Below are 26,827 nucleotides of genomic sequence, written 5' to 3'. Positions count from 1 at the left end.
TAAAAGCAAGAGCTGGCATTTATTTAGTACTTATTAGGTGTCAAACATTGGGTTAAACACATATTCATTCTCTCAAATATGGTTAAAAATCTTAAAAGATATTTAGATTTCCCATTTTACATTAGAGGAAAATCAGAGTCAGAAAAGAGAGGTGGCATTTACACACAACAGTCTGGGATGGTAATATAAACTGGTATAATGAACATGAAAACATATATCAAAATCTGAGGTGTGCAATCTTTGACTCAGGATTTCTACTATTAGAAATTTATTCTGAGAAATAATCAGAAATGTGAAATGTGCACAAATATATAACTACAAAATTATTCACGGTAGTATGCTCAGAAAAGATAAAAAATGAAAACAATGCCTAATAATAAGGAAAACTGAAAATGGTACATTAACACAACTGAGTATTACAAAGCAATTACAAATTATGACATTATTATTCATATTTGGTACGGGATAATGTACAAAATGATTTCCAGGTGGCGCAGTAGTAAAGAATCGGCCTGCCAATGAGGGGATCTGAGAGATGTGGGTTTGATCCCTGGATTGGGAACATCCCATGGAGGAAGGCATGGCAACTAACTCCAGTATTCCCTGGAGAATCCCATGGACAGAGGAGCCTGCTGGGCTACTAACTGGGCATGCACACACAAATTACATAATATATATGGTCAAGTGACAAAAGTAGGTTATAAAACAGCAGGTAAATTATTCTCCCATGTTTTGAAAATACTTATCTACATGTGTATCTGCATAGAAAAGTTAGAAGGATATAGAAACAAGATGCTACTAGTCTTTAATCCTGGATGATTAATCTCATTTGCTCTTTTCTTTCCTCTAGACTATACACTGGTCTTCCCAGGGAGCCCAGACTGTAAATAATCAGCCTGCAATTTTGGAGACCTGGGTTTGATCCCTGGGTTGGGAAGATCCCCTGGAGAAGGCAACGGCTACCCAATCCAGTATTCTGGCACGGAGAACTCCATGGACAGAGAAGCCTGGCAGGCCATAGTCCATGGGGTCGCAAAAAGTACAAGACAACTGAGTGACTTTCACTGACTGACTGTGACTATATGATACCTTTCACATCTTTCTGCATTATATGAACTTTTATATAATGAGCACCTTTATAAACTGAAAAAACCGTAATTTTCCTTTTTGACAAAAAATTTTTAATTCCCTTAGGTTTCAGATTAGTAAGAAAGATATGGAATGATAATCATCGGCCAATGTGGTGAAGAAAATGATCACACACAGAAGAATCCTGTTCTTTTACTAAGACATAATATTGCAAGTTAGAAAGTATCTTATACTTTCTTTCCCCTCTCCTTCTACTCTATATCTAATTAGCCATGAAGATTTCATTTTGTTTTTAACATCTTAAATGTTCCCAGAATATCACCTTCCTACCCATTCTCATTGTCTTAGGCAACCCAATCTTTTTCCCCATCCCCAGATTCCCCACCTTACTTCATACCTTCAGTTTTCCATCTGTAGTACCTGTTTCTAGTTTTCACACCACAGCTTAGCCATTTTCCTAAAGCATAATCTGATCACATGGCTGCCTTTTTAAACTTATACTACAAATTCTTTTCTTTTTTTTACTACAAATTCTTAACGTCAGAAAATGTCCTATATGATTTGGCTGTTATCTCTCCCACCAGTTGCCACATTCCTTTCTGTTTCCACATATATCCTACAAACTAAAGGCAGTAAATTACTCAGTTCAGCTCAGTCACTCAGTCGTGTCAGACTCTTTGCGACCCCATGGACTGCAGCACTCCAGGCTTCCCTGTCCATCAGCAACTCCCAGAGCTTGCTCAAACTTATGTCCATCAAGTCAGTGATGCCATTCAACCATCTCATCCTCTATCGTCCCCTTCTCCGCCCGCCTTCAATCTTTCCCAGCATCATGGTCTTTTCTAAGGAGTCAGTTCTTCGCATCAGGTAGCCAAAGTATTGGAGTTTCAGTTTCAGCATCTGTCTTCCAATGAATATTCAGGACTAATCTCCTTTAGGATTGACTGGTTTGATCTCCTTGCGGTGCAAGGGACTCTCAAGAGTCTTCTCCAACAACACAGTTCAAAAGCATCAATTCTTCAGTGCTCAGCTTTATTTATGGTCCAACTTTCACATCCATACATGACTACTGGGATGTATAGCTAGTACATCTAGCTTTGACTAGATGGACATATGTCGGCGAAGTAATGGCCCTGCTATTTAATATGCTGTCTCAGTTGGTCATAGCTTTTCTTCCGAAGAGCAAGTGTCTTTTAATTTCATGGCTGTAGTCACCATATGCAGTGATTTTGGAGTCCAAGAAAATAGGCTCTCAATGTTTCAATTGTTTCCCCATCTATTTGCAATGAAGTGATGGGACCGGATGCCATGATCTTAGTTTTCTGAATGTTGAGTTTTAAGCTGGCTTTTTCCTCTCCTCTTTCACTTTCATCAAGAGGCTCTTCAGTACCTCTTCTCTTTCAGCCATGGGGTGGTGTCATGTGTTTCTGAGGTTATTGATATTTCACTTGGCAATCTTGATTCCAGCTTGTGCTTTATCCAGCCTGGCATTTCGCATGATGTACTCTGCATATAAGTTAAATAAGCAGGGTGACAATATACAGCCTTGAAGGACTCCTTTCCCAGTTTGGAACCAGTCTGTTGTTCCATGTCCAGTTCTAACTGTTGCTTCTTGACTTGCATACAGATTTCTCAGGAGGCAGGTCAGGTGGTCTGCTATTCTCATCTCTTTTAAGAATTTTCCACAGTTTCTTGTGATCCACACAGTCAAAGGCTTTGGCATAGTCAATAAAGCAGAAGTAAATGTTTTTCTGGAATTCTCTTGCTTTTACGATGATCCAGCGGATATTGGCAATTTGATCTCTGGTTCCTCTGCCTCTTCTAAATCCAGCATTAACATCTGAAAGTTCTTGGATCACATACTGTTGAAGTCTGGCTTGGGGAATTTTGAGCATTACTTTACTAGCGTGTGAGCTGGGTGCAATTGTGCAGTAGTTTGAACATTCTCTGGCATTGCCTTTCTTTGGGATTGGAATGAAAACTGACCTTTTCCAGTCCTGTGGCCACTGCTGAGTTTTCCAAATTTGCTGGCATGTTGAGTGCAGCACTTTCACAGCATTATCTTTTAGGATTTGGAATAGCTCAACTGGTATTCCATCATCTCCACTAGCTTTGTTCGCAGTGATGCTTCCTAAGGTCCACTTGACTTCACATTCCAGGATGTCTGGCTCTAGGTGAGTGATCACACCATAGTGATCATCTGGGCTGTGAAGATCTTTTTTGTACAGTTCTGTGTATTCTTGCCAACTCTTCTTAATATCTTCCACTTTCTGTTAGGTCCATACCATTTCTGTCCTTTATTGAGCCCATCTTTGCATGAAATATTCCCTTGGTATCTCTAATTTTCTTGAAGAGATCTCTAGTGTTTCCCTTTCTATTGTTTTTCTCTATTTCTTTGCACTGATCATTGTGGAAGGCTTTTCTTCCTATTATTATTATTCCTTCCTATTTCCTTCTCCCTACTATTCTTTGGAACTCTGCATTCAAATGGGTATATCTTTTCTTTTCTCCTTTGTTTTTTGCTTCGCTTCTTTTCACAGCTGTTTCTAAGGCCTCCTCAGAGAGCCATTTTGGTTTTTTGCATTTCTTTTTCTTGGCGAATCCTCTTGATCCCTGTCTCCTATACAATGTCACTAACCTCCTTTGATAGTAAGGGGTGGTGGGCGGTGGCTGCATGGCGCTGGAGCGGTGACCAGCCAAGAGGAGATAGCCCACGTCCAAGGTCAGGAGCAGAGGTCATGAGGAGATACCCCACGTCCAGGGTCCCAGCAAGACGGCAGGCACCGAGTGAAGGTGTCAGAGGGCAGACAGACAGAAACCACAATCACAGAAAACTAACCAATCCAATCACATCACCACAGCCTTATCTAACTCAATGAAACTATGACCCATGCCACGTAGGGTCACCCAAGACAGATGGGTCATGGTGGAGAGTTCTGACAAAATGTAGCCCACTGGAGAAAAGAATGGCAAACCACTTCAGTATTCTTGCCTTGAGAACCCCATGAACAGCATGAAAAGGCAAAAAGATAGGACACTGAAAGATGAACTCCCCAGATCGGCAGTTGCCCAACATGCTACTGGAGATCATCAGAGAAATAACTCCAGAAAGAAAGAAGAGATGGAGCCACAGCAAAAACAACACCCAGTTGTGGAGTGACTGGTGATGGAAGCAAGGTCCGATGCTGTAAAGGGCAATATTGCATAGGAACCGGAATGTTAAGTCCATGTATCAAGGCAAATTGGAAGAGGTCAAACAGGAGATGGCAACAATGAACTTTGACATTTTAGGGATCAGCGAACTAAAATGGACTGCAATGGGTGAATTTAACTTAGATGACCATCATATCTAATACTGTGGGCAAGAATCCCTTAGAAGAAATGGAGTAGCCCTCATAGTCAACAAAAGAGTTCGAAATGCAGTACTTGGATGCAATCTCAAAAACAACAGAATGATCTCTGTTCATTTCCAAGGCAAACCATTTAACATCACGGTAATCCAAGTCTATGCCCCGACCAGTAATGCTGAAGAAGCTGAAGTTGAACAGTTCTATGAAGACCTACAAGACCTTTTAGAACTAACACCCCAAAAAGATGTCCTTTTCATTATTGGGGACTGGAATGCAAAAGTAGGAAGTCAAGAAACACCTGGAGTAACAAGGCATATTTGGCCTTGGAGTACAGAATGAAGCAGGGCAAACGCTCAGAGTTCTGCCAAGAGAATGCACTGGTCATAGCAAACACCTTCTTCCAACAACACAAGAGAAGACTCTACACATGGACATCACCATATGGTCAATACCAAAATTAGATTGATTATATTCTTTGCAGCCAAAGATGAGAAGCTCTATACAGTCAGCAAAAACAAGACTGGGAGTTGAACTCCTGATTGCCAAATTCAGACTTAAATTGAAGTAGGGAAAATCACTAGACCATTCAGGTATGACCTAAATCAAATCCCTTACGATGATACAGGGGAAATGGGAAATAGACTTAAGGGACTAGATCCGATAGAGTGCCTGATGAACTATACTTGATCAGCTTATACTTAAAATTGAGTATAGTATCCTTATGTTACTCCATAAAGTACTACTGTGAAAAATTGTGATGGGAACCTAATTTCCTTTCCTTTAAAAGTCATGTTTCTTTTTTCTAGGTGACAAAGCTTTTTTCTCTTTTTTCTTTTTAAAGTCCATGAATTTTACTAGAACATACTAAAACATGTCTTGATGTTGGTCATGTGTCAATATTCTTGGGTACATGGTATATTCTTTCAACATAATTTCAATTTGTTTTCTAACTTCAGGAAAGTTTTCTTTAATTATAGTTTTCATATTTTTCTATTATTTTGCTTTGATTTTCTTTTTCAAGAATGCCTATTATTTGTGTTCTTTGACTATATTTATCATTACTTTCACTCGAATCTTTTTTATCTTTTAAAATTTTCTTTTATTTCCACCTTCTATCTTTTTTCTTATGGTTAATTTGCTTTTTCCTTGCTACTAGGCTTCATTTCTGACATGATTTTGTCATTTACATCTAATTTTCTCTAGGTTCTATCATCTTATTCCTGAATTTCTGTAATTGATTATATGTTGTTTTTCACGTCTTATATAATTTTCTTAGTGCCTTTTTAGCTCATTCTGAAGTAGGAGGTTATAAGTTTGATCTGTTTTGTGTGCATCTTTATTGCAAGCTTTTATTATGTCTCTGTGTGTGTGTGCTAAGTCGCTTTAGTCGTGTCTGACTCTTAGCAATCCTATGGACTGTAGCCCTCCAGGCTCCTTTGTCCATGGGATTCTCCAGGTAAGAATACTCGAGTGGGTTGTTATGTCCTCCTCCATAGGATTTTCCCAACCCAGGGATCGAACCTGGTCTCTAATGTCTCCACTGGCAGACAGGTTCTTCATCACTAGGGTCACTAGGGTTATTGCCTGTACGAATGTTATTTTGTTCCCCTTTCCCCCGTAAGTTTGCATACTATACACCCTTGACATTTTTCTATTGTTTATCTTTATGTAAATTTAATTTTTCCTGAACTTTTGGAAGAACGATGCATTTAGAAAAACTTTAAAGCTTCCTCTTCTGCTACTTTGGGATAGTATTAAAAATATGGTGGTTTGCTTGGTTTGTTTTCTAAGATTTCTTGACTCTGTAATTCTTCCCCACTTTTATCTTCACTTTCTTCTCTTATCTCTCTTGTCCCGTTTGTGATAAAATTTTATTTCACTCCTGGCAGTTTTTCTTTAGGGTAGGCTGTGCCTTAGAATGGTGCCTTGGCAAGTCAGTTTTGAAGGTTCACAGGAGTTAGTCTGCTCTTGCCGTTCAAAACCCTTCAGTTACAGCTACTGCTACTAATAGGCCTGGAGAGTCTTAGTAAATATCCTGGAGTTCCATTCTCAGGTTCATTAGATGTTGCCCCATTTTCTTCTTCTCCCTCTTGTAGAGATGCTAATATCAACAAGGTCTAGAGGTTATTGGTAGTCTGTCCCCACTTATTTTATCTTGGAATTCTTGGGGATACCCTGTCACAGGGTTTTCTTGCAACTGTTTTATCAATTTAAATTTTGCAATCTAGTATCTGTTTCTGTTTTTAAATAAGTTTTCAGAGAAATCAAAAACTATGCCCTGTCATTACTACCATCATTTTACTAGAACCCTCTCCTCCATCCAATCCCTTCCCCCAAGGACTAGCTTTTGAACTACTGTGACTTACTTAGCACTACCATCTTTTAAGTACTGCTTGAGAGAATAGCTAGTGATTGCTTTTTGAAAGACATCACTTTGATGAACAAAGTTTTAAACCTATTATTAGTGCTCATGTTATAAAACTGCCTGAGAGCTATTATTTTTGTTCAGCAACAAAATTTCTCAAGATGGAGAAAATCCAAGATCCTTACATCAAACCAAATTCTTTGCCAAAGGGTAGGGAGGTAAAATAATACTGAACAGATTGCATATTATCAAGTTAGTCTGAATGTCTTAATTTAGAGAGAAAGTGACTGATACATGGCAGATACTCAAATGTTTGTTGAGTGAAGGATCCAGGAAAAACCTAAGTTAGTTGTCACTATTTTCATCCTCTTCTCTGAAAGAAATGTTTTCCTGTCTAACTCAAACTACGTTTCAGATAAATTAAAGACAAACTACCATTCTGCAAGTTTTGGTAAGCTTTTCCTCATATACCAAATCTGATAGGAATCCGACAACAAAGAATACCTCTGGGAAGTTTAACCCTACCTTCACACTTATAGTATTTTTTAAAAAGAATAAATAATAATTTAAGAGATTAAATCATAACACCAGCATGATGGTGTTCACTGGATTATTTCCCCTCATATTAAACAATGCTATCATCACAACTAAGTCAATTAGCTATACAAATTATAAAAATAATTTTTCCCCTGTAAAATGTAAAATGGACAAGAGATCTACCAAAACCATTAAATAAACACAAGCAACAAACACTAGCCCCAGATTCTAGTTTATCTAATATACTATTGTCGTTCAGTTGCTAAGTCGTGTCGGAGTCTTTGCCCATCTATTGCAGCACTCCAGGCTTTCCTGTCCTTCACTATCTCCCGGAGTTTGTTGGCTTAATATTTTTTGCCACAGTTCCAATACATGAACTACATTTTTGAGGCGTGCACATAAACTCTGCTCTGGGGTCATTATATACCGAATAAGACGATTACAAGTATTAGTGCTCTTATAATCTGCTCCTCTTTCCGTTCTCCCTACTTCTCTCCCTTTCCCCCCCTTTCTCTAACACTAACACACACACATACACGCACGCACATACACGCACAATGAAGCCTTCAAATAAGTGCCCTGGTCCCGTCCAAATGTATTTTTATTTCTTTCGGAACGGGGGGTTGGTACGGTTCTTGGGGTAATAGAAAAAATGTACCGAAAGGCATCATAAATATGAACCATCAGCCACGTCAGAAAGTCTAGGCGTTGGGGGTAGGGCGGGATGCAGCTCGAGATAAGGAAAAGTAAACAGGGGTATTCAACGGCTGAGGCCGTTAGTAATTTTCGTAGGTTGGTCTGCTGGCTCTGGTGGGGACCCGGGGGAGGCCCTAAGAGAACACCCACTCCTCTTCGAAACGTCCAGAAAGAAAAACGAAACCTGCAACTTCCTGGGAAGGAAGGCGAAGCACTCCGGAGAGCGTCGCTCCCCCGGACTTGATGTCGGAGTCACGCAGGCCCTGCCCCGGCAGGAGCTGTCAGAACCGTCGCATCCCCGCGGCTCTGCCCACAGGAGGGCGACCTGCGCGTTCGCTCCCACTCAGATCACCAGGGTGTCCTTAAATGTCCTGCTCCCCTCCCTTCGGCGCTCAGCCAGCTGACGACGAGCAGCAGGAGGCGGCTGGGATCCCAGGTCCCAGGGCGGAGAGAGGGCCGCCGAGCCCCGGGTCCTCCGCCTTCTCAGCCGCTGACCCCGTGCTCACCCACCTGATGCTCCTTCACCACTTCGCTGAGGCAGGGATATCGCTCCGAGATCCATCGGTAAAACTTGGGGACTCCCATTTCGGCCGTCAATATTAACTCCAGGCAGGGCCAAACCGAAACCAAACGCCCCGCCGGGGCCTACGCAGCCGCCTCCGGCCGTCGCTCCGCGGATGACAACACACCGCCCGCCTGACCATAGAGAGCGGCCGCCGGGCCTAGAGCGGCCGGCTCCGAGGCCGCATCCCCGGGGCGGGGCTCTAGTCCCGGCCGAAAGGCTCGACGCAGAGCTTCCTGGTGGGTTACTCGGCTGAAACCCAAAGCGCGTTTGAATACGCGTGCGAAATTCAGTCATGAGACTGTCCGTTGATGGAGCCGTGCGCTATCAGTGGATTTGGAAATGGTGTGGAAATCCCATGAGACGACTGTAAGAATCCTGGCTCTTTCCGTCTCTTACAAATCTCAGTGGTTTTCAACATGCATTTGTAAAGGTCCGATGATTTATTTGGTTTACTTTGTGAGCGGAAATTTTTCGAGATTACAACAGTTTCTTTTCAAAACTTTCTTTTTTCAAATTACTTGCTTAAAATAATTTCCTAATACCCCTCCATCCAGCTTACTCTACAACTCTTTCCATTATACTTTCCTTGAATAGGAAAGTGTATGTTTAGTTTTGACATTTATACCTCTTGGGTTACCCCCGTCACACTTAAACTATACAAAAGGCAGAATTTTGTAAGGTGAACTTAAGTGAAATTACCTGTTATGAAAAGTTTTCCATTTATTTCTGTATAATCTCATTGCTTTGTAATTACCATGAGTTATTTTACATCTTCTGTAATAAAACATACCCCCAAATTTATTATTAAAATTGCTTAGATTTTAAAACCTGTGAAATGTTAAGTACTGCTTTTCCCCCAAACTATAGGATTCTGCATTCTGGTGCACTTTTAGTACGGTAGTATCTTTAAAATTACAGATTGTTTTCATATTCATGCTAATTGACTAACTTTTCTCTCCCTATCATATTTTAGACCATACCAAAAAATAAAAAGGAGTTTTACTAAGTGAACTTAATAATGTGCTATTTATGTTTACATCTCTCTTACTAGGCAATTCCCAGAGGGCAGGGCAAGTATTGTTAGCTAGCTCTGTGCACAAATATAGCACAGTGTTAACATAAAGAGTATTTATTCAATGTAATTTTTTGTTCAAATGAATCCTTACGCTAGCACTTATAATCAGTGAAAATTGTGAAATGAAATTAGGCTGGCTTGTTTTTTGCAAATATCTTTTTAGAGCATAAAAACATACAATATTCCATTTCTCCAGTTATAATACACAGTATATATTAAGAAAACAGTTTATTTTGTAACAACATATATTATTTTAAATATTATTAACAATCAGGGAGAAATATCAGTTACTCTGAGAATATAAACATATGTTGTACTTTGGAATTGAATAGATACAACCACAGATTAACACACCAAATGCATTAAATTTAGATTATTAACATATTCTTTAAAGTAATTCCATTTTACATATATGGGGTCCAACCGAGGTACATCTGGCATAGCAAATTTTCATCAGTAGCTTCTTGTATAAGGTAATGCACGTGTCCTTCGATAGATAATGGCAGCCCTGTCACTCTATTTCGGGTCTTGATTACACCTTGCAGTCGCTGCTCGATGTCAAGAACATGAGTCTTGGCCTAAAAGGAAATGGAAGATCATAAGAACGAAGGACCCAATGACATGTGGATATATGTTTATAAACTGGAATTACTGACTTTCTGTTATTTAACAAATATTAATGCCATTTTACTGACCTTTACTGCTTTTATAAGAGCAAATAAGACAAAAGAGAGAAGAAACAAATATGATAACTCGAGCTACTGATCTTAAAACTTGCAATGTTGACCTAATATCAACTGCATGGATGTTTTTCAGGACTAAGTGAAATATCAATAATCTCTTCCACATTAGAAGTCTAGAACAATAATATAAAAAACCTACCCTAAAAAGTGTTTAGGACATAAACATTTGAATATTAATATTCTAGGAATAGCAATAATACTCTGATGCCTAATATTTTCCATTAGTATATGCAAATGGGAGTTCTACATGAGCATCTGGAATCCTACACATTTCTCTCAATCAGAACAGCATATCAGAATGCAAGTGAGAATGATGTTATTAGAATAACAATTCTCAACCCATTCTAACTTATTTAAAATAACTATCTGGAAAATTTGAGTCTTCAACCAATATAGTCATCTCACTGCAGCCAATGATTCAACCAACAGTGGATTGAAAAAATTCAGGGGAAAAAAATTCCAGAAAGTTCCAAAACAGAAAACTTGAATTTGCCATGTACCAGCAACTATTTACATAGCATTTACACTATATTTATAACTATTTACATGGTATTTACTCTGTACTAGGTACTATAAGTAATCTAGAGATGACTTAAAGTATATGGGATGATATACACAGGTTATATACAACGCCATGTCATTTTATATAAGGGATTTGAGCAATCCAGGATTTTGGTATCCACTCCAAGGGGGTCCTGGAACCTATCTCCAATGGAAACCAAGGGAAAAAGGACTACTCTGTTAGTAGAGTGACTTCTACATATTGAAGCTGAGACCTGCTGCTCTATAAATTCAGGCAATTTGTGTTCACGTTTTTCCCACTCTTTATCATATTGTGAATTGTTATGATTAAACAGGCATATCTTGAACTACTTTTATTACATGATGGATAATAGTGTTAACATTAGTAATGACAAAACTTACAGCATTGTCATACTACATGGAGAACTAAATTTCAGCGTATTCAGTAGTCAGTCACTGAAAGTATTTAGAATCAGTTTCCATTTGCAGAGAAATACAATATCAGTTCATATCCAGCTACACCTTCTACTAACCTTTTCATTGACAACTTCCCCTGTTTCATTCAGTGCTGCTTTGGAATGCCCTTTCACTGGTTTACTCCATTCCACAAGAGGATCATGTAGAAAAGTCTTTAAGACACTAAAATGGAAACAAATATTATGATAATACAGTGTTGTTTTTATAAAAAAGAATTCTCATTAAAGTCAACACTTAGGTGAAGGGTAACTGAAGGATGAGAAAGCTAATCATAATACTTTACTAAACACATTACTACTATTTCAGAAAATGCTGTACTTCCTTTTTCAGAGAATTTGCCTTTGCCTACACATAACCAATGTATTCTACCATAATGCCTGGTAGACAGTTCTTAAATAAAAAAAGTGGGTAAGTAAGCTTTAAATGTTTTTCTAAAAAACTACTTCCCACAACTAACATTATATATAATGGTGAAAGACTGGCTTCTTTACCCCTAAGGTTAGGAACAAGACAGGATGTAGATGTCTCCCCACTGCTATTTGATGTTGATCTAGCTAGGACAATTAGGTAAGAAAAAGAAAAGGCACTGAGATTAGATTGGAAAGAAGTAAAATTCTATCTACAGATGACCTGCTGTTGTAGAGAGAAAAATCTTAGGGCATCTATAAAAATAACTATTACAACAAATAAATGGGTCATGTAAGATTGCAGGATACAAGATCAATATATAAATTTAGTTATGTTTCTATACACTAGCAGTGAACAAACATGAAATTAAGAAAAAAATTCCTTTCAGAATAGCATTAGAAGGAATAAAATACTTAGGAACACATTTTTAAAAAGTTAACTACAAGATTTGCAAACTAAAAATTATAAAACATTGTTGAAAGAAATTGAAGAAGACTTAAATAAATAGAAAGACTTATCAACTTCATGGATCAGAAGACAATATTGTTAAGATGGCACTGCTCCCTAAATTGATTTACAGATTTAATGTCATTCCTATCAAAATTTAGGCTGGCCATTGCTGAAAATGACAATATGATCTTACAGTGTATATGGAAATGCAAGATACTTGTAACAGTTAAATAATCTTGAAAAAAAAAAGTTGGAGGATTCACACTTCCTGATTTCAAAGTGAAAGCGAAGTTGCTCAGTCGTATTGGACTCTGCGACCCCACGGACTGTAGCCTACCAGGCTTCTCCATCAGTGGGATTTTCCAGGCAAGAGTACTGGAGTGGGTTGCCATTTCCTTCTCCAGGGAATCTTCCAGACCCAGGAATTGAACCTGGGTCTCCCTCATTGTAGGCAGACGCTTTTACCATCTGAGCCACCAGGGAAGTCCTTACTACAAATCTACAGTAATCAGGACAGTGTGCTGTTGGCATAAGGTCAGACATACAGATCAATGGAATAAAACTGAGAATCTAGAAATAAGCCTTTGCATGTATGGTCAATTTGTTTTCAACAGAAGTGTCAAGACAATTAAATAAGAGAAAAATAATCTTTTCAAAAATGGTGCTGAAACAACTGGATATATATATTTAAATGAATAGAGCCCTACTTCACTCTAGATGCACAAAATAACTAAAAATGATCAAAGATTTAAATAAGAGCTACGTGGAGAAGGAAATGGCAACCCACTCCACTACTCTTGCCTGGAAAATTCCACGGAGGAGCCTGGTAGGCTACAGTCCATGGGTTTGCAAAGAGTCAGACATGACTGAGCAACTTCACTTTCTTTCTTTCTATAGTTCCTTTTGGAGAAGGAAATGGCAACCCACTCTAGTACTCTTGCCTGGAGAATCCCAGGGATGGAGGGGCCTGGTGGGCTACAGTCTGTGGGGTTGCACAGAGTTGGACACGACTAAGCAACTAACACACACACACACACACACACATATACATACTCTGCAAATATTGGTGCATGAGGTATGCAAACATGTTTACTTTTAGAAGTAAACAGCACAAAGTATTGTAAACAATCCCCAAAAAAGCCGTTTTGTATTATGGTTAGTTTTTTTTTTTTGTATCCAGCAAATAGTTGCATTTTAATTGCAACCTGAAATTGTCCTTGTAAGAAGAGATTTCATCCGTTCACAATAAACCACAGTTTTGGTGTATTTTGTATATTTGGGTTTTAAAAAAATTAAATAAGAGCTAAAACTGTAAAACACTTAAGACATACATGTGACTCTTCATGACTTTGAATTATACAGTAGTTTCTTAGATATGACACCAAAAAGTACAAATAACAACAACAAATGTAGATAAATTAGTCATCAAAGGTAAAAACTGTTTTGCTTCAAAGGGCATCATCAAAAATGAATCAGCAATTCATGTATCAGAGAAAATATTTGCAAATCATATATTCATGAAGGTCTGTATCCAGAGTATTTAAAGAACTCTCACAATTCAAAGACTAATAATCCAATTTTTTAAATGGGCAAAGGATTTAAATAGACATTTGTCCAAAGAATATATGCAAGTGATCAATAAATACATGAAAAGATGATCAACATAATTGATCATTAGGGAAATGTAATCTGAAACAATGACATACAATTTCACACCCACCAACATTGTTATTGTTTAGTCGCTAAATCATGTCCGACTCTTTTGTGATCCCATGAACTGTAACCTGCCAGGCTCCTCTGTCCATGGGATTTTCTAGTCAAGAATACTATAGTAGGTTGTCATTTCCTTCTCCAGGGGATCTTCCCAACCCAGGGATCAAACCTGCGTCTCCTGCATTGGCAGGCGGATTCTTTACCATTGAGCCACGTGGGAAACCCCAAATAAAATAGACAATAACAAGTTCTGGTAAGGATGTGGAGAAATTGGAACCCTCAGACACTGCTAGTAGGACTATAATGTATTACATCTGCTTTTCAAAACAGCTTGAAAGCTCCTCAAAATGTTAAGCTTAGAGTTAACTCATGATCAGGATTCTACTCCTAGGTATAACCAAAAGAAAACATGTATCAACATGAAACTTGTACTCAAATGTTCACAGCCACAGTATACACAATGGCTAAAACAATCCAAATTTTAACTGATGAACTGATAAACAAAAGGTGGTATATCCATATAATAGAATATTATTTGGCAATAAAAAAGAATGAAGTATTGATACATGCTACAGCACAGATAAAACCTTAACATTATGCTAGTGAAAGATGACACACATGAAAGGTCACATTGTGTGTAATTCCATTTATATGTGAAATATTCAGAATAGGCAAATCTATAGAGACAGAAACAGTGACAGATTTTTTGGGTTCCCAAATCACTTCAGACAGTGACTGCAGCCATGAAAAGACACTTCTTGAAGGAAAGCTATGACAAACCTAGACAATGTATTAAAAAAGCAGAGACATCACTCTGCCCACAAAGGTCCTTATAGTTAAAGCTTTGGTTTTTTCAATAGTTATGTATGAATGTGAGAGCTAGACCATAAAGAAGTCTGAGCACTGAAGAACTGATGCTTTCAAACTGTGATGCTGGAGAAGACTCTCAAGAGTCTCTTGGACTGCAAGGAGATCAAATCAGTCCATCCTGAAAGATCAACCCTGACTATTCATTGGGAGGACTGATGCTGAAGCGGAAGCTCCAATACTTTGGCCTGATGTAAGGAGCCGACTCATTGGAAAAGACCCTGATGCTGGGAAAGACTGAGAGCAGGAGAGAAGGGGGCGGCAGAGGATGAGATGCGTAGAGAACATCACAGATTCAGCGGAAGTGAATTAGGGGAAACTCCAGGAGTTAGTGTAGTCTGGCGTGCCATGCGGTTGCAAAGAGTAGCACACGATTTAGCAACTGAACAACAACAAGAAATAGAGACAGAAAGAGATCAGTGGTTACCAGGAGATGGTGGGGGAGTAGAATTGTGGAGTGACTGCTAATTTCTTTCGGAAGTGATGAAAATATTTTATAATTAGATAGTAATAGTCACACAATCTTGTGAATATACTAAAACCACTATCGTATATGTATTAAGACTGAATTTTTTGTTATGTAAAATCTTATCTTAATGAAAGGTATCATTAAAGAAAAGCTTCAACCAGTACAAAGTAGCTTCTGTATAAAGAAAACATACTTAAGAACCAATAGTCACATCCAAAGTGACTATTAAATTGTTTACAGAATATAAAGGATTACCTCATTAAAGGTTCTCTCTGATCTCGCATTAGTCTCATTGTAACTTCACAAGCTCTTCGAAAAAGACCTTCTGTTCCCATCGGACCCATTCCATTAACCATATTATGAGTCAGGCGAAATGGAACAATTTCTGGGACCTCAAAGGTTTCTCCCTTAAAACAAGGCATTTCATTAAAAAGTAAAAATGCTGTAATTTTAAAATATGCAAAAAATTTGGAGCTTCATATTTAGACTCTTAGCAAAAAGCAAACATACTCTCAAAATATTTATATTTGCAACTTACATTAGTGGCCTATATCATGAGTCATATGACTACCTCTGCTTTTGAGGAACTGAAACACAACTCCTTGGATAAGATTTAGAGGATGGGTAGATTCATCTTTCACTGAATTACTAAAGTGAATAGCATTATAGAGAAATATTTATGATTTATTATTTAGCCTTATATTAACGGGGCTTCCCTGTGGCTCAGACAGTAAAGAGTGCAACACAGGAGACCCAGGTTCAATCCCTGGGTTGGGAAGATCCCCTGGAGAAGGGAATGGCAACCCATTCCAGCATTCTTGCCTGGAGAATTCCATGGGCAGAGGAGCCTGGTGGGCTATAGTCTATGGAGTCGCAAAGAATCAAGACATGACTGAGCAACTCACACACACACATCCCTGAGACAGGAAATGTATATAACATGTATTATGATGAAGTCCATTCTCTAACCTGCCTTTCCTAGAGTGTTTTCATCCCTCTGGTCAGTTTCCCTAAGGTCCTCTCTTGTATGAATTCCCTATACCAGTGGTTTATCTCTGATTTGTTTTCTGTTGAGTCTGTGGCTTTTCATGGTTTCCAAACAGCAGATGGCAACCCATAGAGAATCAGGATGAAGAAAAGAGTGGGTTTAATTACCAGTTTGCCTTTCAGGATCATAACATTGGAAAATTGGAGGGTGGCCTTAAGGGGAGTCCAACTACCTTCATTTATTACCAAACCCCAGTCTGGACCTACAGAATCTGAATTTCCTGGGATGTCTCCTAGGTATTTGCATTACAAAAAATTTCTTAGATGATTCTGATGTGCTGCCAGGTTTGGAAACAATCACATAAATTACTATCTCTTTAAAACTGAGTCTTAGTAAAATGAACTGTTCATTTAAGAGAACTATGAGTCAGAACTTAGATCTATACTTTTGGATTTATAATTTCAGTGCTTTACTTTTACTGTATCACTCTTTTGAGTTCTCTCCAACCTAAGTTGCTTTACTGAGGGATATGGGATCCACTGACTAAAACCAACTCACAGTGTCACTTAACTGAGACTGTAACTGCTACAAATTGTCTAGGAAGAACAGCTGTTGAGGAAAGGATATTAGGAGAAAACATACAATTAACTATGGTAAGTCATATGACATACCTTATTGAAGAGACAGTTGAAATCCACATGTACACATTCACCAGTCAAAGAATCAAAGAGAATGTTTTCACCATGACGGTCTCCAAGGCCCAGGATATAACCGACCATTGACATAACTGCGGTGGAACGACAGTATGCTGATCTGCTACTGTACCTAAAGGAAATATAATGCCTATCAAATATCCTTGTATCATATGAGGCAACATACATACATACATACATATATATATATATATATATTTTTTTTTTTTTTTAAAGCTAGCCCTAACAGTATATTATATTCTTGGTAACTAACCATGAGGTAGGATCAGGGAATGTTCTCAGAAACCACTCATGAAAAACAGGAGGATGCCTGGGCAGGAGAAATTCTTGGAATACTTTGAGTTTTTCAGACAAAGCTGCTGATTTTGGTAGCATACACTGCCGAAGTTCCTTCCCTGTCATATAAACTCCTGCAAGGTAAAGTGATTTCCATTAATCACACAAGCCAAATGGAAAAAGGGGCAATTTTCTTTTGGTGAAAATAGGACAGGAAAATATCTACTTTTAATCAAATTGTATTCAATTTTATTCAAGTTATTTTATTCCATGGGTTATAATCTAATACTGTCACTGTTTATTTTGGTGCTTAAATTAGTCGAGGTTTGGCCTGTGGGAGAGTCTAATCCTAGTCTAACACTCTGGTTTCATTCTAGCTTTATCTTTCCTTTTCTTTCTCTAATAATGTAAAACTAGCTCTCATTAACCATAGTGTATTTATTTACTTACTCAAGTTCAGTTTACACATAAAGTAGTTTAAGTTAGCTAACCAATAACTCCTAAAAAAACATTTTCATATACATATTTGTAAGCTATCTCAAATCTTTTTGTAATAAATAAAAAGACTTAAAACACAAGGAAGGAAGGAAGGAAGAAATGTCTTAAGTATTTCTGTATATAGTACCCAGAAATTTTACTATGGCTTATACCCCAAAAATGTACAATGATATATGTTAATAATCATTATACCTATATTGTATGTTTATACCATAAGAATTAATTTTAGTACCCTTTTCTTTATATAGTTTGGTCAGAATAGGTCTCAAACCAGCAGTGTTGTTGACCCATTCAATAATCCCACATTCATCGTTCAGTGGAATAACTGCATATGTTCGAATATGAAGTTCTCTTCTACGAGATTCTGCATCTTTTCTTAAGCACTATTAAAAAAAAAAACACATACACTTAAAAGTTAAAAATTTCTAAATGTTAGGTCAAATCTATCTAAAGATTTTTCTTTTCATAGCAAAAGAATGTCAATAAAAGCTTACTATATAGTATAGATGAATAATTCTTCAGAATGGTAGAGCAAGAAACTATTGGGACAGTATCCATAATTTATTTCCAAATCATTAAAAATGCCTTGGGTAAGTACTTCTTTAAATTATTCACTATTAATGTGACAACAATACAGCCTTCAAAATTATTATAATTATGACAAATAATGACAAAATAATCTTTAAAAATTGCTTCCAAGATATTCCTGAAACATTAAGTCCTTAGTCACAGAGAATCTGTTTAATTTTATCCAAAAGATGCATGATCAAAAAAATATGAGTTTTACGATATCCCCATATAGCTTCATTTGAAAAATCATCTAGCAGAGGAAAGCTTTTCACATCTCATCTGCTTAATCCTAAAATATACTAGGTAAGGATAAACTGTTATTTAATTCTGGAACTGTATGAAATGAACAAACTATGCACAGATCTATGATTGTAACCTGTCAAATTCAAAAACACAAGCAACTGATCAAAAATACATTTTTAAGTGTTAGGAATAAATAGGCTACACAAATGTCAGCAAAATAGTATGGCATGAGAGTCACACAGCAAGATCAGTAATATGGCCTCCTAGACCAAGATAATGAGACTAGTTTTTTACCATCAGGCTATTTGACCATGTTAATGTGGGGGAATGGTAATGAAACAACTTAATTGGTAACAAAGCTGATTAAGCTAAATTTATAAATGAGATCCAGGCCACTTGATACTCCCAACTAGAAAAATACTCAAGGAGCTTTAGAACAAACACACTGATGGTTTAATATCAGTAAATTAAGTTACCAAACAACATTTTAAATAAAGACTATTCCTTCCCTTCATAATACCTTTGAAATGGGTTTTTAATATGGAATTAGTTTTTAAACTACCTTTGGTTAAACAGCACAAATCATAGTTCTCCTTAAAAAAACAAACAGAACAAAACAAAACTCATCTGCTGCTATATGTTTTCTATGTTAAAGGTCCATAACTTTTCCTGCTAATAAAAGAGGTACCAGTAAAATGTAGGAAGGGGATAGAGGGGAAGAATGAAGAGCATATTAAAAAAAGGTAAGGTTTTCACAGTATGGTTTAATTTTTTACCAATATAAAAATAGATGCACTTATAAAAACCTGGCTAGAGAATAATTCAAAACACCTAAAGACCATACATTTATAATAACCTTTTAATGAGATTTTTCATACCATCTCTGAGACAGAGATCAAGCACTTACCAATAGCACTGGAAAAAAAAATAATAATGATCACCTTTAAAAAGAGTACTGGTAAAAACAGAACTAACATTTTTTTCTAGCACTGAAACATAAAACACAAATAAATCTGATGGAAAAAGTACATTACAGATAATTTAAACATTACATAGAAAATATTATCCCTTGTTAATATGTCTTTTACTTTTTTTTCTCAATATAACAAAAGTATCTTACTTTTAAAAAATTAAGTGAAACCAGCAATTCCACTTCAGGACACATTTCCAAAAGACAGCAGGGACTCGAATAGACATCTATATCTATCTATGTTCATGGCAGCATTATTCACAACAGTCAAAAGGTAGAAGCAACCCATGTGTCCACTGATGGGTGAATGGATAAATAAAATGTGGTATACACATTCAATTGTATATTATCCAACTTTATAAAGGAAAGAAATTCTGACATGCTATATATAACATGGATGAACTTGACGACATAATGCTAAGTGAAAAAGCCAGCAATGTAGGCTTCCCTGGTGGCTCAGATGATAAAGAATCCACCTGCAATGTAGGAGACCTGGGTTCAATCCTGGGTTGGGAGAAGGGCATGACAACCCACTCTAGTATTCTTGCCTGGAGAATCCCCATGGACAGAGGTGCCTGGTGGGCTACAGTCCACAAGGTTGCAAAGAGTTGTACACGACTCAGTGACTGAGCAAAAAGGACAAATACTATTTGACTCCACTTATATGAGATATCTAGAGTAGTTAAATTCAGAGACATAAAGTAGAATGGTGGTTAGCAAAGCCTGGGCCAGGACAGGAATAGAGAGTTTACTATTCAATAGATACAGAGTTTCAGTTTGAGAAGATGAAAAAAGTTCAGGAGAAGGATGACTACACAATAATGTGAATGTACTTAATACCACTAAATTGAACTGAACACTTAAAAATGATTAAGATGGTAATAAATTTTATGTTAAGTATACTTTATCCTGATAAATTAAGTGAACATGAAAAAGGCAGTATAGTTCATTTCTTCTTCAAGAGGAATCTACTTGCCCATATCTCATTGATAGTAATTATGGCAATTCTAAAATAAAAGCAAACTGTATCCAAACCTTATTAATCAAGGAATTGAATTCCATTAGTCTGCAATCCTTTCTCAAGTCATCTTTTGGCTTACACATCATAATGTAGAACTTTCCATCAGATCCTTTTAAAGAGATCTTCTTTGGTTTTTGAAGAGAAGCAAGAATTTCTACCTGAAAGATGATGAGTTATATATAAATTAAGGTCAAATTTTTTGCTTAAATTTCTTTTTTTTTTTTTTTTTTGCTTTTTTAAGAAAAATTATTTCTTTTTAATTGAAGGATAATTGGTTTATGATATTGAGTTGGTTTCTGCCATACATCAACATGAATCAGCCATAGGTATATGCATGCCCCTCTCTCTTGAACCTTTCTCCCCAAAACTTTTTGTTTAAATTTCTATGTGTATTATATTGTGTAACCTCACATAATTAAAGGAAAATATAATAACCTGTATTATATAGAAAGTTTACTATTTTATTAATTTATCTTTATCTATGATCTATGAAGAGAATGGTTGCCCATAAGTAGAGACACATTTTCACCCATTAGACATGCTACTGAAGTAAAAGGATTACTTTGTCAGCAATGTAAGCTCATATTATCCAAATTTAGGCAGCCTCTTAAAGCAGCCAGAATGTTTAAATGATTTTTGAAACATTTTCCTTAGAACTATTCTGTAGAACCTAAGACAGTTTTTAAATGCCTTTAATGGTAAGAAATCAGAAAGAAATGGCAAGAAATCAGATTGATTATATTCTTTGCAACCAAAGATGGAGAAGCTCTATAAAGTCAGCAAGAACAAGACCGGGAGCTGACTGTGGCTCAGATCATGAACTCTTTATTGCCAAATTCAGACTTAAATTGAAGAAAGTAGGGAAAATCACTAGACCATTCAGGTATGACCTAAATCAAATTCCTTACAACTATACAGTGGAAGTGACAAATAGACTCAAGGAATTAGATCTGATAGAGTGTCTGAAGAACTATGGATGGAGGTTCAAGACATAGTACAAGAGGCAGGGCTCAAGACCATCCCAAAGAAAAAGAAATGCAAAAAGGCAAAATGGCTATCTGAGGAGGTCTTACAAACTGCTATGAAAAGAAGAGATGCAAAAGGCAAAGGAGCAAAGGAGAGATATGCCCATTTGAATGCAGAGTTCCAAAGAATAGCAAGGAGAGATAAGAAAGTCTTCCTCAGTGATCAATGCAAAGAAATAGAGGAAAACAATAGAATGGGAAAGACTAGCTATCTCTTCAAGAAAATTAGATACCAAGGGAACTTTTCATGCAGAGATGGGCATAATAAAGACAGAAATGGTATGGACCTAACAGAAGCAGAAGATATTAAAAAGAGGTGGCAAGAATACACAGAAGAACTATACAAAAAAGATCTTCATGACCCAGATGATCACAATGGTGTGATCACTGACCTAGAGCCAGACATCCTGGAAAGTGCAGTCAAGCAGGCCTTAGGAAGCATCACTACGAACAAAGCTACTGCTACTGCTGCAAAGTCACTTCAGTAATGTCTGACTCTGTGCGACCCCGTAGATGGCAGGCCATCCGGCTCCCCCGTCCGTGGGATTCTCCAGGCAAGAACACTGGAGTGGGTTGCCATTTCCTTCTCCAATGCATGAAAGTGAAAAGTGAAAGTGAAGTCGCTCAGTCGTGTCCGACTCTTAGCGACCCCGTGGACCACAGCCTACCAGGATGCTCCATCCATGGGATTTTCCAGGCAAGAGTACTGGAGTGGGGTGCAATTGCTTACTCTGACGAACAAAGCTAGTGGAGGTGACAGAATTCCAGTTGAGCTATTTCAAATCCTAAAAGATGATACTGTGAAAGTGCCGCATTCAATATGCCAGCAAGTTTGGAAAACACAGCAGTGGCCACAGGACTGGAAAAGGTCAGTTTTCATTCCAATCCCAAAGAAAGGCAATGCCAAAGAATGCTCAAACTACTGCACAATTGCACTCATCTCACTAGCAACGTAATGCTCAAAATTCTACAAGCCAGGCTTCAACAGTACGTGAACCATGAACTTCCAAGTCTTCAAGCTGGATTTAGAAAAGGCAGAGGAACCAGAGATCAAATTGCTAACATCCGTTGGATCATCAAAAAAGCAAGAGAGTTCCAGAAAAACACCTATTTCTGCTTTACTGACTATGCCAAAGCTTTTGATGTGTGAATCACAACCAACTGTGGAAAATTCTTCAAGAGATGGGAATAGCAGACCACCTGACCTGCCTCCTGAGAAATCTGTATGCAGGCCAAGAAGCAACAGTTAGAACTGGACTAGAACAACAGACTGGTTCCAAATCGGGAAAGGAGTACATCAAGGCTGTATACTGTCACCCTGCTTATTTAACTCATATGCAGAGTACATCATGAGAAATGCTGGACTGGATGAAGCACAAACTGGAATTAAGATTTCTGGGAGAAATATTAATAACCTCAGATATGCAGATGACAACCACCTTTATGGCAGAAAGCAAAGAACTAAGGAGCCTCTTGATGAAAGTGGAAGAGGAGAGTGAAAAAGTTGGCTTAAAGCTCAACATTCAGAAAACTAAGATAATGGCATCCAGTCCCATCACTCCATAGTAAATATGTGGGGAAACAGTGGAAACAGTGACAGACTTTATATTTTGGGGCTCCAAAATCACTGCAGATGGTGACTGCAGCCATGAAATTAAAAGAGGCTTGTTCCTTGGAAGAAAAGCTGTGACCAAGCCAGATAGCATATTAAAAACAGAGACATTACTTTACCAACAAAGGTCCTTCTAGTAAAAGCTATGGTTTTTCCAGTAGTCATGTATGATGTGAGAGTTGGACTATAAAGAAAGCTGAGTGCCAAAGAATTGATGCTTTTGAACTGTGGTGTTGAAGAAGACTCTTGAGAGTACCTAGGACAGCAAGGAGATCCAACCAGTCAATCCTAAAGGAAATCAGTCTTGAATATTCATTGCAAGGACTAATGCTGAAGCTGAAACTCGGAGACTTTGGCCACCTGATACGAAGAACTGACTCATCTGAAAAGACCCTGATGCTGGGAAAGATTGAAGGCTGGAGGAAAAGGGGACGACAGAGGATGAGATGGTTGGATGGCATCATAGACTCAAGGGACATGAGTTTGAGTAAACTCCAGGAATTGGCGATGGACAGGGAGGCTTGACATGCTGCAGTCCATGGGGTCGCAAAAAGTCTGACATGACTGAGCGACTGAACTGATACTAATACTGAATGGTAAGAAATGTTGATCAATAGAAAGTAATTTGATTTTTGACAAAAGAACTCCTTCAAAATCAGGTCCAATTAAAGATGTAAGTTAATAAGCTGAATAATATTCTTAAGAACAAAGCATGATTATAAGTAACAAGAATGATTTCATTATGTGGCTTAATAGCTGGATCTGAAGCTAACAGTTAAAACAGAAGTACTAGAATAAATCTAGAGTTTTCAAAAGTATTTATTTTGAAGTACTTTGGTACTATTTCTCTAAGAGAGCAACAGCAACAATAAATCAAGCTCCTCCTAGCTGAATTTCACTTCTTTCCAAAACATAAATTACAAACAAAATTGTGTTTTGTTCTCTTTCTCTCTCCATTTTTAGGACAAAGAAGAATTTAGAAAAAGAAAATTATGGAAAAATAAAGATTTTAGTCATACTAAGAGAAAATGAACATCTGAAAAATCAAAATACTAGATTGAACGTGGGATTTTTATCACTTAATTTTGTTCCATTAGTATAATAGAGTATTAATTTTCTGTATTTCTAATCATTTTTTTCTTTACAAACACAAAAAATTCACTTAGTCTCTGAGAAAAACAGTTTTAAACTTAATTTGCAATTTTTTAACAATCTTAAAAACACAGCAACATAAAAATGCAGTTTACCGTATCATCAAAGCCTGCAATATAGGCCCAATGTCCAGGAAATGGCTCATGGTTAGCATGGGCACCCGGGATTGATGGAAGAGTAGGTATCATGACTGACTGTAAAGGAATGAGGATTTCACTAAACGTTGCTTCTTGTACCAGCTTTTTAAGCATTCTAAAGTGAGTGCTCATGCTCAGTGTGGAACTACTTCCATCCACCTGGGGGGAAAAGTAGTACATTTTAATTTCTCTGTTTACCTTCAATTACAGAATGCTTAATTTTACCCAGAGAAAAATTTCACTTCTATAATATCTTAATTTCAATGGCTCAGCAGTCTGTAGTTTTCTAATTTAAAAAAAAATACATCATCTCATTTAAACCTCTTTGTACTCCTTGACCTCATCAATAATAAGAGTACCTACATTATAGGATATTAAATGACAAGATAATAGTGGCCTACAATTTGTTAGCACACATTACAAATTCCGAAGGGATCCTTACATCAAACTTTTTTTTGTACCAGATTTCATTTGGTAGCAAAAAGGTACCTGAATTTCTCACTTAGTGCAAATATTAACATGTTTCACTGCAGAAATAGTTATGTATCTGATTATGGGATACCCTGTCAGATTACCCCTAGTGATGATACTTAAAAGTATATGTATTATAATACCTTTAAAAATCTTAAAAATCCTGAGTTTCTAATGTATCTGGCCATAAAGATTTTACATAAAGAACTAGAAGTTTGTACATGTAAAGCACTTAAAAAAGTGCCAGTGTTTTATAAATGCTGGCCATTATCATAACATTATCTTTCACAATGTCAAGTGCATCAGAGGTCACATAGGATTAATGCAGACAGCCAAAACAGATTACTCTTTCAAGATGTTTATTGAAGGGAAGGTGAGAAATAGGGTATTTTATATTTTCTCACCTGTAAATAGATGATAGAGTGAATATTTGTAAAGTGAGGTCTAGCTATTTATCTTATAGTCTGTCCCTCCTTATAAATACCTTTATCCTCACTTTTACCTTTCCTACATATTCTTTAGGTATTTTCCCCTCCAATTCCTTAGGAAGAACAGCAGTTCATTCCTATAAGTACATCCATATTCCAGTCATACACCTACTAAAAAGGTAGCTATTACACTAGATGACAACCATCTGTGTGGTTTCCCATGTGACCATGAGTATCTCAGGGCAGGAGAACATGTCTTATTCATCTTTGTTTCCCTTAGCACAGTGCCTATCCCCTGGAAGATTATGAAATGTGTACTAACAAGAATGAAACTCAAAACTTTCCTCTTGCATGTGTAGGTTACTGTATATGAATTTTGAAAGTTTGAAGATATGACAGAAAACAGAGAGAAAACTCTGGATATTTTATATACTTGTATTTCATATCTGCCACTTTAAAAAATTTCTAATAAATACAGATAATTCACTCTCAGAAGAATTTATAAACTTTTAGAAATTTAGAGAATATTTGAGAGAGGGTATAAGTTAGAAATTAAACAAACAGTTTCATTAAGATAAACTGCACATATTTAAAGTACATGGTTTGATAACTTTTGATGTATGTGTATACTAAGATGTGAGAATTTGAATTTAACTAATCAAAATAAAACCCACTAAAATCATATGGAAGTTTTGTATAAAGTCACCCAACTTGATTTATAAGTAGTAAGATTTATGATAGTACCGATTTGTTGCACAGTTCTAGAAGTTTATCTGTTAGGCGAGTTGCATCTCCAACAAACTTTTCTAAGGATTTTTTCATTTGAATAGCTTTATTTAGGATTTCCTTGCATCTGTTTACACGCATGGGATAAGAAGACTGTCATAAAAAAAGTTCAATTGTTAAAAGATTTTTAAGAGATAACAAAATCTTTTTTTTTAAGAGAACAAAACTTTGGTTGACAAAAATCAGCTTAAACAATATACATGATGAAAGTTTACAGTGATACAAATTTCCTAGAAATCAATTTGGCAATACTATCAACAGCCACAGAAAAGCTGCTCCTGTGACCTGATGAATCCTCCTCCTAGGATCTACCCTGAAGAAATAATCAGAAATTAGAATAAATACAGGTGTGTCCAGATGTTTTGTAACAGCAAAGAAAGTGAACAACCTTAATAATCCATAAGAGTTGAACATAGATGGGTAACCATTATAGAATTTTACAAAATTTAAAAAATTGTGTCTTCAAAGGAATATTTAATTACATGGGAACATGATTATGGTAACAGTCTTAAGTGAAAAATATGAAATCATATACCTATGTAATTCAAATTTAGTGCTAAAATATGCAGAGATAATAAAAATACAAAAATACATCAAAATATTAATGATCT

At 36.9% G+C, this 26,827-nt stretch overlaps 2 protein-coding genes across 8 annotated transcripts in view; both read right to left on the bottom strand.

Annotated features, from left to right (window-relative positions):
* XRN1 (5'-3' exoribonuclease 1) overlaps positions 1-9,173 on the bottom strand; it is a 114,271-nt gene extending 105,098 nt beyond the window's left edge. For 2 of the 4 annotated variants that reach the window (XM_065942913.1, XM_065942915.1), the window contains exon 1: positions 8,548-9,173. In XM_065942913.1, the coding sequence (XP_065798985.1) occupies positions 8,548-8,622 (75 nt within the window). In that variant the 5' untranslated portion in view covers positions 8,623-9,173. Of the gene's footprint in view, positions 1-7,999; positions 8,515-8,547 lie in introns of those variants that run through there. The other 2 variants (XM_065942914.1, XM_065942916.1) reach the window with 2 other exon arrangements.
* Positions 9,174-9,560: 387 nt separating this feature from the next.
* The window catches only part of ATR (ATR serine/threonine kinase), a 115,127-nt gene continuing 97,860 nt past the window's right edge, over positions 9,561-26,827 (bottom strand). The window contains exons 39-47 of one of the 4 annotated variants that reach the window (XM_065942909.1): positions 26,175-26,309; positions 24,490-24,690; positions 20,620-20,763; positions 18,034-18,184; positions 17,281-17,437; positions 16,986-17,139; positions 15,582-15,733; positions 11,476-11,581; positions 9,567-10,255 (exon numbers count right to left, since the gene is read on the bottom strand). In XM_065942909.1, coding sequence (XP_065798981.1) covers positions 10,082-10,255; positions 11,476-11,581; positions 15,582-15,733; positions 16,986-17,139; positions 17,281-17,437; positions 18,034-18,184; positions 20,620-20,763; positions 24,490-24,690; positions 26,175-26,309 — 1,374 coding nt within the window. In that variant the 3' untranslated portion in view covers positions 9,567-10,081. Of the gene's footprint in view, positions 10,256-11,475; positions 11,582-15,581; positions 15,734-16,985; positions 17,140-17,280; positions 17,438-18,033; positions 18,185-18,227; positions 19,530-20,619; positions 20,764-24,489; positions 24,691-26,174; positions 26,310-26,827 lie in introns of those variants that run through there. The other 3 variants (XM_065942910.1, XM_065942911.1, XM_065942912.1) reach the window with 3 other exon arrangements.

Source organism: Muntiacus reevesi, chromosome 8 (assembly GCF_963930625.1).
Source record: "Muntiacus reevesi chromosome 8, mMunRee1.1, whole genome shotgun sequence".
NCBI classification, from domain to species: Eukaryota; Metazoa; Chordata; class Mammalia; order Artiodactyla; family Cervidae; genus Muntiacus; species Muntiacus reevesi.
Note: the sequence above shows the minus strand (reverse complement) of the source record. Positions and strands in the feature narration are given on the sequence as shown.